The 14,234-nt window shown below is 44.5% G+C and overlaps 1 protein-coding gene across 4 annotated transcripts in view; it reads left to right on the top strand.

Annotated features, from left to right (window-relative positions):
* The window catches only part of LOC129857851 (AF4/FMR2 family member 2-like), a 174,080-nt gene that overhangs the window by 67,066 nt on the left and 92,780 nt on the right, over positions 1-14,234 (top strand). For all 4 annotated transcript variants that reach the window (XM_055926488.1, XM_055926489.1, XM_055926490.1 and 1 more), the window contains one exon: positions 11,601-11,645. In XM_055926488.1, coding sequence (XP_055782463.1) covers positions 11,601-11,645 — 45 coding nt within the window. The remainder of the gene's footprint in view (positions 1-11,600; positions 11,646-14,234) is intronic.

Here is a 14,234-nt window from a genome sequence, read left to right on the forward strand (position 1 = left end):
ATGAGTTTCTACCTGATCCTGGCTGACCTCAGGTGATACTTAGGGGCCTGTGGGATTGTCTTAGTTCATCATGTTTTTGTATCAAAAAGAGTTCAAGTCCATGATAGTGGCCTGATTTGAATTTCATTGAGTTTATTGTTCCACTGAAACAGCATGTCCTCACCGGCTGAATCCCATACATATCATAATGTTGTTCAAGGCTGCTCTATTCATTAGCTTGTCTGCTGTATCTCTTAAGTGGGTGTTAAATTTTTATTTTGGTTGTGGTGCCACCACGCACAGACAGATGCACGCAAACAAACACACACACACACACGCAGAGCACTCGCATAAGCACACACACACAAAGCTCTCAAAGGGCACTACTATGGAGATCAATACAGCATTGTAATTATTCACAGAAACAAAGCCAAAATGGGCAGTCAAAAAAAAGAAGAAAAAACTATGAGAAATCATTAGTGTGTGCAAGTTAAATTAATAACTGAAGGACAAAAACAAGTCAAAGGTCAAGCACTGAATGATTCCTGAGGGCCCATATTTCTGCATGTGATTTACTGCTGGCTGGCTGACATTGTTTTGTTTTGGTGTGGAGTGAGTGTGTGTGTGTGCGTGTGTGTGTTTGCATTCCAGTGATACAGCAGCCACTGGCTCCCTGGCTCATTACATTTTCGTTGACTGTGAGAATGCAGAGAATGCAGAGCTTATCTGTGCCCTCCATCCACGTGGCTGGCTACCACGCTGCTCATGCTCCTGTTGTTGGAGAGTACCCGATGAAATGTTTGTTCCCCTCTAATCTAGCACATTATTGCCTTTCAAACGGGCCTGTCTGGGGCAGAGAGGGGCTGGCTGAGTTGACTGGGCTGTGCTCAGGGCCTGGACTGGGGCAGAGAGGGGCTGGCTGAGTTGACTGGGCTGCACTCAGGGCCTGGACTTGGGCAGAGAGGGGCTGGCTGAGTTGACTGGGCTGTGCTCAGGGCCTGGACTGGGGCAGAGAGGGGCTGGCTGAGTTGACTGGGCTGCGCTCAGGGCCTGGACTGGGGCAGAGAGGGGCTGGCTGAGTTGACTGGGCTGTACTCAGGGCCTGGACTGGGGCAGAGAGGCTGCTGAGTGCTAGAGGAGGTTAAAGAGGTCATGGGCTGGTGTGGTTAGAGGGTTGATGGGGGGAGGAGAGGGGAAGACAATATTTAAAAGATTGGTAAGAGATTATAAAGTAGTATAAAGTGGTTGGAGGTACAGTTGGTTAGATGCACAGTTGGAGAGCATTAATGAAAGGTAGAGGACTGGAATGTAGGTAAAGTAGAGTTAATGTAATTTACAGTTATTCACCTGTCATCATGTTGTCCTCTCCACTGTGGGACCAGTGGGAGCAGTCAACCATTGGGTGAGCCCGGGAGCCTCATTTCAATACATGGTTAGTCAGTGATGTGGAGCAGTGTGGTGTGCGTGTCACAGTGGCCCTCCCTCTCTCACTATGCCTCTCCACTAGATGAATATTAATTGAAGTCAGGAGCCATCAGTAATGTGGGCTTGACAGCCGACAAATCAGCGGACACAAATGCCCTCTGAAACAAGTGCACACGATACCCCATGTGGTCTCACTGTTCAAAGTCCCTCAATGCTGTTTATAAACTGGGCTGCGAAGATAATGTGTGTGTGTGTGTGTGTGTGTGTGTGTGTGTGTGTGTGTGTGTGTGTGTGTGTGTGTGTGTGTGTGTGTGTGTGTGTGTGTGTGTGTGTGTGTGTGTGTGTGTGTGTGTGTGTGTGTGTGTGTGTGTGTGTGTGTGTGTGTGTGTGTGTGTGTGTGTGTGTGTGTGTGTGTGTGTGTGTGTGTGTGTGTGTGTGTGAGAGTGAGTGGGGGGGCATGTGTGTGTGTTTGTGTCTGCATGTATGGAAGGAATAACAGCAGTAGGCAGTAAATCACAGTTTGGTGAGGGCCATATTTCTATAATCTGGTCTCTAGTTAGTGGTATTTGGAACAATCATCATGTTTGAAGCTCTCTCCTCCCCGTTTGGCTATCCCTTTGCCAAAGTTATGTTTTCTCCCCTAGTTTATGTAATGCTCTATAATCTATAACCTGTAACTATGACTGGACAACTCACAACCACAGCTCTGCACAGTTAATTTGTCTAGGTATCTGAGTAGCAAGGCAAGAACAATACAACTCCTTATGTGTGTCAAAAATGACAGTGAATATCTCAGTGTGTGTGTCAGTGTTTTCTGCTCATTTGTGTCTATCCTCATTCATATATTTTATATCTCACTGGCTTGCTTTCATCAGCCTGGTTTCCTCTCCTCAGAGGACTCTCTAAGAACACAACAAAGCACCATTTATTTACCTGCACCCAGGTAGCTACACACTGTAATCAAAACTTTAGCAGCTTCACGCCTTTAAAACAAACCGTGAAATGAAATGGAAAATATATGGAAACAAAGGCTGTGTGTTAAAGTCTAATGACAGCTAAATGTGATTGTTATATAGTTCCATTGATATTAGCTACAGTAGTCTTTTGTAACTGCCTGTGATTGCCATATCATCCCGATAGCGATGGAACTTAAGCTTGTTTTAACTATGCATCGTTCCTATAACATCCGAGTCATTTAGCAGACATTCTTATGCAAAAAGTTGGACTCTTTCTGAAATGGACCTAGGGCTTTCCTATTCAGACCCGATATGCATAAATAAATGTTTTAAATATAGAGACCAGTCCCAAACGGACCCGACGACAACTTAACCCGTTCTGTAAAGACCTGGTCGGATCCAGACCTGGTCCGTTCCGAGTGAGTGAAGCATCAGAAAATTATTATTGTAAGCTACTTTATTAACCAGAGCTGATAAGAGGGAGAGTGGTGCCGCTCTAGCACGCGGGAGAGGGGCCGTACTGTGAGCAAGTGACATGGGGAGGAGGGAGGGAGAGATGAGAGACAGCAACCAACCAAGCCAACTGGCGCTATAGTAGACTAATAGCTGCCATAGCTAGGTTATTTATCATCAAATATGATTATGTAGTACCTGGCCTGGCTACATCAAACCGGGATAAGCTAGTTAAGCTAGCTAACCATAGCTAGCTAGGTTAATTAGGCTGCAGTGCATGTTTTGCATCCTACACTTACAAATAACTACAACTTCATTCAGAATATTAAGTAGCAGCTTACCTGTTGGCTCGTGATCATTGTCGACTATCCTTCTCCTTTAACTTTTAATTCTGTCATTTTGATTCCATCTTCCATTGATTAGATATCTCTTAACTTTTACCACCCACAGAGGCTCTTCGACTGTAGCCTATTGACACTTGTATTTGTAACGTCCTGACCAGAGTTCTTATGTGTTTTGCTTGTTTAGTGTTGGTCAGGACGTGAGCTGGGTGGGAATTCTATGTTGTGTGTCTAGTTAGTCTGTTTTTGTGTCCAGCCTAATATGGTTCTCAATCAGAGACAGCTGTCAATCGTTGTCCCTGATTGAGAATCATATATAGGTGGCTTGTTTTGTGTTGGGGATTGTGGGTGGTTGTTTCCTGTCTCTGTGTTTGTATTCTGCACCAGATAGGACTGTTTCGGTTTGCCACATTTTGTTATTTTGTTCGTTGTAAGTGTTCACTGTTTTTGTTTAATTAAACATGTTGAGCACTGGCTACGCTGCGTGTTGGTCCGATCCCTGTTTCACCCTCTCTTATAGTGAAGAGAGGGAAGGCTGCCGTTACAGTATTACTTATGATTGGCCAACAACAAGCTACACGGATCCTGCTCCACATTTCTCTCTCGACTGCAGCTGTACAGGCCCTTCTGGACAATTCTGTTAAAATTACACTTTCCCAAAACTCGTGACAATCATATCAGATCCGACCCAAACCCGTGAAATTATTTCGAATTCTGGATCTGAACCCGCTCGGGTTTTCGGGTTTTCGGGTAAATTTTCGGGTAAATAAAAAGGATTTTCAAGTGCAACTTTTGAAACAATAGTTTTGGGAAACCGCTCAGAGATTTGGAGAATTGTTTTTGAAACGCTGCTCAGCCACACTTGCACTCTTTATTTTTTATTGAACCTTTATTTAACTAGGCAAGTCAGTTAAGAACAAATTCTTATTTGCAATGACGGCCTACACCGGCCAAACCCGGACGACGCTGGGCCAATTGGGCGCCACCCTATGGGACTCCCAATCACAGCCGGTTGTGATACAGCCTGGATACACTCTACTGAAACATAGCTTTTATGTTATAACACTGAAGGGGCTTATAGTTGAACATAGTTCATATTATACCTACAATACTAAATTTAGTCATCCTCCTACCAATCCCTGCTTTTTTTTCCCTCAAACATTGACCTCTATCCTGAGAGCAGACCCACATCATTTGCATATGCAGTCTGCTCCAGAATGATCCCCTAAATCATTATATCTATGGAGAACCGGAGTGCCCCTTCTACATTATCCATCATCCTTCCCTCTTTACCCATCTCTCTCTCTCTCTCTCTCTCTCTCTCGCTCTCTCGCTCTCTCGCTCTCTCTCTCTCTCGCTCTCTCTCTCTCTCTCCTCATAATGATGAAACGCAGATGGAGACTTGCATACTGTGCATAAATAGCATATTTAATTGGTCTGCAGCGCGGCCTAAATCAAATTACTCTTGGACTGACAGGAACACTTACGTTAACATCGTTCCCTAGCAGAGCCCAAGCCAAAATTTTAATTAGTAACAGATAATTAGGATAAGAGAGGGAACTTAGGCTGACGTCGGCGCTGCGTAATTGGAATGCATGTAAAACATACTGCTGCTGCTCATTAGTGGTAGCCTATAGCTCTGCCCACTTTATGACCTCACTCACACTCTCCACAGTAGCAGTGTGGAAACATACAGCATCACTCGTTTGAGATTGCTAAGAGTAAAGATCCCTAGGTAATTTACCACTTTGAATCGCTCTGGCCATAGCCAATCCTTCTGTGATTTAAGCTGTGCTTTAAGCACTGAAAGTTAGTAAAATTGAGTTTTACCTTTGGCGTAGTGTTTTTGAGACTATTTCCGTTCTATGTGAGAGATGAGAAGATCTAAGCGTCTGGCCCCTGAGGGCCTCGGTTCAGCAGCTGGTGTATTTACTCCATCAGCTAATTGCTGTGGAGGGAGCTTTTACACCTACAGTGGTACGACGCCCCTCTCTCAGATGCTGGCCCCTCCTGACAACACGTCACTTAGCGTTCCACAATAAAGGTCAGCTTTTTGAGATGATGGACTGGAATTCTCCCAGGGTAACCATTATAATTCCCCTCATTTGCCCCCTCTCTTCCTCAACGATCCCCAGTCTTCCTACTGTATCATTTGTTAATGCTGGCAGAGCTCATTACTTTACCCTTTGAGGAGAGGAGTGGTGCTCGGTGCCTCAGCCTGGCTGTAGCTCCAGGCACTTGGGGTATCATGCTGAATGATTAGCAAGCCAAGATTAATAGTGAATTAAAGTACCTGGAGATTACACATCTCCCTTCCTGCAGCCTGGCTGCCTGGCAGGGAAGCCAGGCTGGGTCCTCTGCTTTATGCCTGGGTGGTCATATGGGGGAGGTTTCCCCTGCAGGACCAGCTAGCGTTCCCCCTGCCTGTAGTCACGCTTCCACTAGCATCTGAGGGATGTTGTGCTTTGCATGGTAATTAGGTCCCTTTGTTCCATCTGTTTGGTGGTGTAAGCGCTGGGGGGCGGCTGAGGCAGAGGCAGGCAAGGCTGCACGCTGAGCCCCAGGGATTGTGCATTCTGTGGGGGTGGCAGGAGCGCAGGCTGGGCCTCTAACTCCATGCCCAGCCCTAGGGCGCTCTACTTCTTACTATAGGATAGGTGCATCTTATTTGTTTGGGTGTTTGTATGTTTGGGTGTTTGAATGCGTCTGTGAAGTGACTCTGTCTGTCCATCTGTCCATCCGTATGTCTGTCTGTTTGTTTTTGTGAGTCTGTATGTCTACCTGCCAGTTTGCCACAGTGTTGTTTGGCTAAGCTGAGGTGGCAGGGGCTGTGCAGCGCCTGACAGGGGAGTCTCCTCCCCTCCACTCATCCCAGCTGGGTGTCTCCCTGTGTTAGTGTCTATGCCCCAGCAGACCCACACCCCCAGCACGCCCACACGGAGGGCGCTGTCCCATGGGGCAGAGGGCAGAGCAGCAAGCCTGGGAAGAAAAGAGGGAGAAAAAAGTCCTCTAAGAGGTGCCTCAATACCTTCCAGACCTATCTTTCTGAGGGCAGTCTGTAGCATAAAGCTAAGCTGCCTGTTGCTGTGTTCAGGTACAGTAAAACATCTGATGATGAGTACACAAACGTGTTAAATGCTTCAGAGGGACCCTGGCTGTTCTGAAACGCGTGAGAGGTGTGTGTGCGTGGGGGAGGGGTATCCGTGAGAGATGAGCCCGGCTGTGCCTTCACAAAAGCCATTGAAAATGAAGTGTGGAAATCAGATTAAACGTGAAAGCCAGCTCCTACAATAAAACAATATGGAAAACAGTGGCAAGCAGAGGATGTGGAATAGAAGGGAGAACCCGAATCAGTCAGGAGCTCAATGAATTCAATGAAGTACCTGATTATAACGATCCTTGAGAAAGAAAAAAAAATTGGCGTATGCCCTGAGGAATGGAAGTAGGCCTGCGGAATTGCTGGAACCAAGCATGTTAGTGAGCCACTATGCAACTGAACAATCTATCGGTTTCCCTTATAATTGTGGTATTGCTGGGAAATGTCAGTGAGCAATGAAAGGGGTATGCAGGGTGGAAATTAGAATGTCCATTTAGAATGAACTGGCTGCATTTGATTGAGGTTTAGGTCATCTTGGGTAGGCATGTGTAAAACTTGTCTGATTTAATTTATTGTAAGAAAATGTACTTAAGGAGGCATACTCAGAACATGTATAAAATACTGAGGTATCTGTAGTGTTGTTGATTTAATCATGTTACTATTTTGAAAAAAATATTTATTGTTCCGTTACTGTGTGTGACATGGCATAAATGGGAATTAGGAAGTGAAACTGTTTTTTCTCTCTGTTGATCTGACAGTTCAAAGAGCTCCTTACTGACTGATAACTTCATTGGGGCAACTTGTTCCATTTTCATGCAAAACATCAGTGCCTCTGTTGTACTTGTTCCTCTGTGTGTCTGTTAGTGTCTGATCCCATCTCTGTGAGATAGTTCTGCTGGGTAAAGGGTCACTCAGATACAGTAAGTACTCTCTCATGTGAGTTAGCCCTCTATTGTTAGGTTCAGCCTTGGGCGGGGGGGTTTTAATCTCAAATGCCCTAAGGACTCCTTAAGGGCCGTGTTGGATCACTGCCGTAACTGCCCAATAGCTATATATATATACAGTTGAAGTCGGAAGTTTACATACACCTTAGCCAAATACATTTAAACTCAGTTTTTCACAATTCCTGACATTTAATCCAAGTAAAAATTCCATGTCTTATGCCAGTTAGGAACACCACTTTATTTTAAGAATGTTAAATGTCAGAATAATAGTAGAGAGAATGATTTATTTCAGCTTTTATTTCTTTCATCACATTCCAAGTGGGTCAGAAGTTTACATACACTCAATTAGTATTTGGCAGCATTGCCTGTAAATTGTTTAACTTGGGTCAAACATTTCGGGTAGCCTTCCACAAGCTTCCCACAATAAGTTGGGTGAATTTTGGCCCATTCCTCCTGACAGAGCTGGTGTAACTGAGTCAGGTTTGTAGGCCTCCTTGCTCGCACACGCTTTTTCAGTTCTGCCCACAAATTTTCTATAGGATTGAAGTCAGGGCTTTGTGATGGCCACTCCAACACCTTGACTGTGTTGTCCTTAAGCCATTTTGCCACAACTTTGAAAGTATGCTTGGGGTCATTGTCCATTTGGAAGACCCATTTGTGACCAAGATTTAACTTCCTGACTGATGTCTTGAGATGTTGTTTCAATATATCCACATAATTTTCCTACCTCATGATGCCATCTATTTTGTGAAGTGCACCAGTCCCTCCGGCAGCAAAGCACCCCCACAACATGATGCTGCCACCCCCGTGCTTCACAGTTGGGATGGTGTTATTCGGCTTGCAAGCCTCCCCCTTTTTCATTGTTAATAAAGATGTTGACTCAAATTGACTAATATCTCGCTTGGGTTTTGTGTGTATACCACGATCCCCCTGAGGCATGGGCTGACTGCACTATATGCCTGTCTATCTGTGTGTCCTTTTTTCTGTCATCAATCATGTTTTTCCCGTTTATTCATCCGTCCACCGTCAGAAGGATAGACAGCTAGAAAGCACTCTGTGAGCTTCTGCTTATCGTCTCATGTTCAAATCTACCTATTTGTTCCTGGAGCTGCTCTTCCACTTTTTAAGCACAATTTGAGTGGTTGCTGAGAGCATCAGAGCCATGTGCAACTTTGATACTGTGTTTTTAAAAATGAGGCTGATACATCTTATCTGTTGTTGATGCACAGACGCTTTTCTCAACAGCTATTTCAAAGAAAACGTATTTCTGCCCCAGTAATTGCCTCTGCAATATTCCCTGGATCTGCACATCATTCAAAGCAATTGGTCTTATTTTTCCCTGAAAGCATTCTGCAGTTTGCAGAACGAGGTGACTGACAAAAAAATGTTCTATCCTTTCTTCCCTTTTTTCCCATTTACCCGTGTCTTGCCAAAAAAATAACTTGGAGAGAGATTAATGACACTTCCAGTGATCTCCGTGTGAGAAAAACACCAAGCATGTTAAATTCATCACTGTGAAGATACAATTAACTGCTTTAGTGTGATTAAAACGTGTGAGTTGTAACCGGTTGTAACACTGAGCTGCTCAATATTCAGTAGTGGATTTTCTGTGTTTTTCGATCCCTCATGATTTCTCCCGCATACACTTTACAGTCCATACACTGTCCACACAAATTATTTTTAACATGGAACTGTAGAGAATTACATCTGAAGAGCGTATCTCATTTTTATTTTACATTGCCCATGGAACCACGCTATTCTGGAACACGGGCATCTTGCAAAGCTTTTATTCACATGGTGAAATTGCCTATCGCAGAGAAATCAGTTGTAAGTCCATTCAATCTGACTGGAACGGCAGGTACACAGAGAACCCTGCCTGAGTTGGGAAATAAGATCTCAGCTGGATAATTCTGTTCCAGCCATTTTGCAAAATAACTTTGGGGATATTGAGAAATTAACGCGCTTTAATGCATCTGTAAACACACTCCTCAACCCATTGGAAATGCATTGTCTGTTCAATCAATTTGTCAAATGCTATCTGAAATGTCACAATTTATGTCAACCAGCCGGCTGCACTGCCTCTGACGCTCTGTGTTTTACCTCACCTGACTTCCATTAGCTCCAGCGTCATAACCATGACAATAACTTCAATCTCTGCAATATGAACCCAGATATCTGTCACATCTGACTTGATCCCGACAAGCCCAAACCTCTCAGAGTGGGTCTAAACTGTTTGTCACTGAACTGGGATTCCTCTTTATATCTTTGACATTTGGTGCTCATTCCCGAGGCAGAGGAACAAGGCAGACATAGAGCACCTCCGAGAGTCACGCCTGGAATCTAAATGGGGTTCACCACAGGTGACGGTGATATGGACCCCGTGTGGCTGGAATAAGTTGTGCCCCTGTACTTCTGTACCATGGAGTGATATTACGGTAGACAGAGCCGGGACAATGGTAGAGAACCCATCTGATTACAGTCACTTGGTTGGTTTCTATGGGAACAGGATATTATGTGCTGTTGGTTGAGCTAACAGGAAGTTTATGTCTGTCTGTGAGGCTTGTTTACAAAGCTCCTACAGACTCCAATGCCCCTTGTGGGATCTGGGATGAATAAGGATGGCTCCAGACACCCTCCGCTGTGGACTGGCACTGTATAGCATGGCTCATTCATAAACACACAGACACAGACACAAACAGTCAAACACTAATATCTCCGGAGAGGAATACCGGTGAAATATAGATATCGTTTTACTAATTAACTTTTTGATGTAGTAGTTAAACAATGCGTTCTACCATTTTGTGTGTTATAATTGCTTTCTATCATGGTTTCAGTTCTGTTGATACTCAGAATTCAATAGGAGCTGGTACTTTGCAAAGATGCATATTCATTAAATCACATTCATTTACAACTACAAAATCTTACTGAGTATATTTGATCTTTATTTATCTCCTCATTGCCACTGAGGCTTTGCATGTAGTTTAGCAGCTTTGCAGCACAGATCACACAATTGTGTCAAACAGAGTCAGAGGATGGTAGTGTAGAAGGAGGATGGAGGAACATGACAGGTCAGCCATGGCATAAGGAGCGTCTTGGGGATGCTACTGTGTGTAGCTACCCAGCTCCCTGTAGCCTGAGGTGGATAAAGCCCAGCTCTGCTCCCTCCATCACTCCTCACCCCACGCCTCCTCCCTACCCAAATCCCCTAACCCTCTCTTTGGACTCACTGACCTTTCCAGTGCCAAGATGCCCCCAGTCATGCACGGGGTGGGCTGATGTCACTACCAGAGCAGAGGTAAAGCAGAGCAGAGGAGACTGTGTGAGGGCCAGCCAGTCATCCAGGGTCCCATGTGGCTCTGTGGGTGGCATGATCTCATCAGCCAGCCCAGAGATCAACTACAGTACGTATGTTAGCCTACACACACACACACACACACACACACACACACACACACACACACACACACACACACACACACACACACACACACACACACACACACACACACACACACACAACATTACTGGAGATTCACTGCTATGGTCAAATTTGCTATGAACTGGCCATATCCAGTATAATCCTCACTCTCTCTATCAGTTTGTGATGAGGTATTAGGTTATACTTAGATTCCGTAATTATCTGTTGAGCTGCAATTAGCATGTTTGCCAACATGATCTATATACTGTATAGAGCCAGGTGGCATATTGAACTGGAATATTTTATCAGTTCAGCCTGTCTTTGGCAATGACTGCATGGTGACCTTTGCAAAGATGCATATTCATTAAATCACATTCATTTACAACTACAAAATCTTTTACCATGGCTTGTCATTTGTTCCACTTGTAATACTGACATTATTGCAATTACTGCGAGTACATCAGGCATCTTCGTTCTGTATGCAATGAAAATATGAGGTATTGTTTTCTGAAATAAAAATAAAACACAATCCTGGCCCATTCCAGGCCTAGGATTTATCTGACCCAGTCTGGGGCTGTGCTGGTCTGCTCCAAGTCTGCCGTGTGTCTGGGTTGAGGGGGTGAGCTGTTGGCTGGCTGGTACTGTGTGATTACCTGTAGACCCTTTGTGAGCCATTAAGAGGGATGTCATCCCCTAGCAGTCATCTCTCTGACTGAGAATAGATAGGCCTATTTGTCCTCTCTGTCTGTGAATAATAAATACCACTCAATATGGATATGTGTTTTCTATGTCTGCAGATGAAAATATCAAATATTCTGGGGGTTGTCTTTATTTTATCTGTTATTCTTTGTTGAGATGGACTTCAGTTCACCCTTTACATCAGAAGCGCTCTCAGAACCTTTTGGCTACTTTGAAACTATCTTTTGTTGTCTTTTCTTCCTCTCCCTAACAAGTATTTTTCTTTTGTGTATGTGTGTGTGTGTGCAGGTCAGCCTGTCCAGTGACTCCAGCTGTGTGGAGGAGATTCTACGGGTAAGTGAGATTCACTTCCTTTCTCTGGCCTCCGTTAATTACACCTGGTTACGCCTCAGCTACTGTTTGCACACAAAGCCACTTTTCCATCCAGGGACTGGGGCTCCCAGGCAGGGAGAAAAGAGAAAAGCCTCTGTGATCTTACTATAATGGGCCCTTGTATTCCAATACAAATCTGATAAAAATCATCAAGGGTGAATGCAGCCAGGCAAATTTAGATCCTTGGTGTGTGTAAAGCGCTTTGACCTTCTTGCACGCAGAGACACAGTCTTTTGTTTAGAAATCAATTCTGTGCTTAATAGCCTGTACAGAATTTGAATGTAACGTGCGCTGGGACCATATGAACTGAAAAAGGAATTGCCTTTTTAGATGCAAACATATAGGCTGCCTTTTCGGTGAACTTTGACCTTTGTAGCAGGTGCTGATTGGCTCCAGAGTGACATACAGGTCACAGAGTGACAGACCAGAGTGAATAGAGATGCTGGTTGGGCTTTAGTGCAGGGGGCGGTCATTAGTGGTGCGCGGGTCAGCTGTATGTCCACCCGCACCCACCCGCGATTGCAATTACCCATCCGCAACCACCCGACTATATGTGATAAAGTTAAAAACTGAGGCCCACACCCGAACTCTAAACCGCTAATATAGAAAATGTGCTGTGGGCTACAGTCAGAGACGCCAGAACAATTTTTTAACAGTGGATGCAGGATTATTTTTGCCTGATTTTACAAATGTTTCTGCTTGTAATTAGATGCATGGGGCTTCTCTTCTGTCATTATGCGTTGCTAAATAAACCCTTGCTCAACAGAATAATGTCATAAATTGATAGAATGAATGCTTCAGTCTTATTGACTTTGGTAAAGTTCTCTCTGTCATCTCTGCTTCTTTCACGGAGCAAATATGTTTAGAGGAGGAAAATGCAAGAACCCCCCAAAAAACTAGAAAGATTTTCTGTTCAAAATTCCCAAATAACATCAGTTTGACCGGTTGTAAGGAAATAGAAGGTTGTGAAAACGACCCAACATGTTTCTGATAAGATTTCAGTTGGGCTTGTGTGCATATTTTATGTGGTTGAAATTCGAACAGATTTTATGATGCTGAGAAAGATAGCACCTCTACAGACGGAATACTGTATAACTGCACATTCGCATTCTCTTAAGACGCTGGAAGAAAGAAATCATATTTCTCCACTCTAGTTCCTGATTCAAAATTGAACATAATTGTACTGCAAGTAATGCTTAATCCTGCAGGAGTTAATATTAAGGCTATTTGAGAGGTTATAGACCTACAGTCAGTGTCCAGATTTCAGTTTACATTTAACCCATCTGAACAGTAAGCTACAGCTCCCTTGACATGCCATAGGCCTGTTTGAAGTCCCCGTCTTGGGACTGTCGAATTTGTATAGTTCCAACACAATCATCACACATAACATAGCCAGCACTGCTATCATCTTTCCCAAACGTTACTTTTCTGCCCCTCCCTCTTAATTTCGCAGCTTTTTGAGTTAAGCTCTGACATTGTCTTTTTTGCCAATGTAAACTTTTTCTACCCAGTTCCCAAAAGCATTTGGCGATTGGCTTGTAGAGTATTTGGCCCGCGTACAGTTAGGCCCTAAAGCTTAGGCTTACACACTAATGCCAGATAAAAAATAATGAAGAAAATCTCAATGGAGCCTATAGCTAGAGATTGCACAAGAATGATACATTTATATTTAAAAAAGGTATTCTTTTGTCTTTATTCAACCACCCCGCCACCCATCCACCCACCCTTCATCCACCCACCCACCCTTCAACCACCCACCCACACAATATTTAATTACCCTAAACCCACCCACCCGTGGATATATCTGTGGGGACTGCAGGTTATGAGTCAACCCGCACTAGTGGTTATGACAGTGAGTCAGGGACGCTCATTGATACCCTTGTATGGCTAAGGGGGATGCAGTGTGTTTGGTACTAGCCCAGCCACTGCATCACCGTGACGACTGACCTCCAGTCATGAACCCCTGCAGCCTCTCCACTGCCTCAGGCAACGGCAGTACAGAAGACATCACGGTAACCAGTGGAGGACTACGCACTTCCACCAACCGAACGACCGAACGGCTGAGTTATGTGGACCTGTCAAACATGGGAACCCTCTGGGAGGGTGATGATGTCAAATAATAGTTGCCGGGCAACTGGCAGTATGGCCATCAGGTGGAGTGAGTCATGATGGTGGGACCCAGCGAGGCGAAGCTGAGTTTGTAAGAGAGAGAGAGCCACGCTGCCATGTGGCGTCAATGCCACACTGCTGGCTACAGTAGGGAGGGAGAAAGACATGGAGAGAGGAGTGATTCACAGCCGTGACTCAGGAGTCACTCAGACTCACAGGAGAGGAGCAGAGCAGCCTGGGAGATTCTAATACCGCCGCAGCCTTTTCAAATCCTCACACTGTGAACTGCTGCCACTTTAGCAAGCCTCTCTAAGTTCACTTACTCATCACTCACTGGCTGGAACGTCAAAAGATTTCAGGATTTCAGCTGAGACATTTTTTGAAAGATCAGAATGTCTAAGACGTGAGGTGCCTATGAATGACACTCTTCATACTTGGAAA

This window comes from Salvelinus fontinalis, chromosome 6 (assembly GCF_029448725.1).
Source record: "Salvelinus fontinalis isolate EN_2023a chromosome 6, ASM2944872v1, whole genome shotgun sequence".
Classification (NCBI taxonomy): Eukaryota; Metazoa; Chordata; class Actinopteri; order Salmoniformes; family Salmonidae; genus Salvelinus; species Salvelinus fontinalis.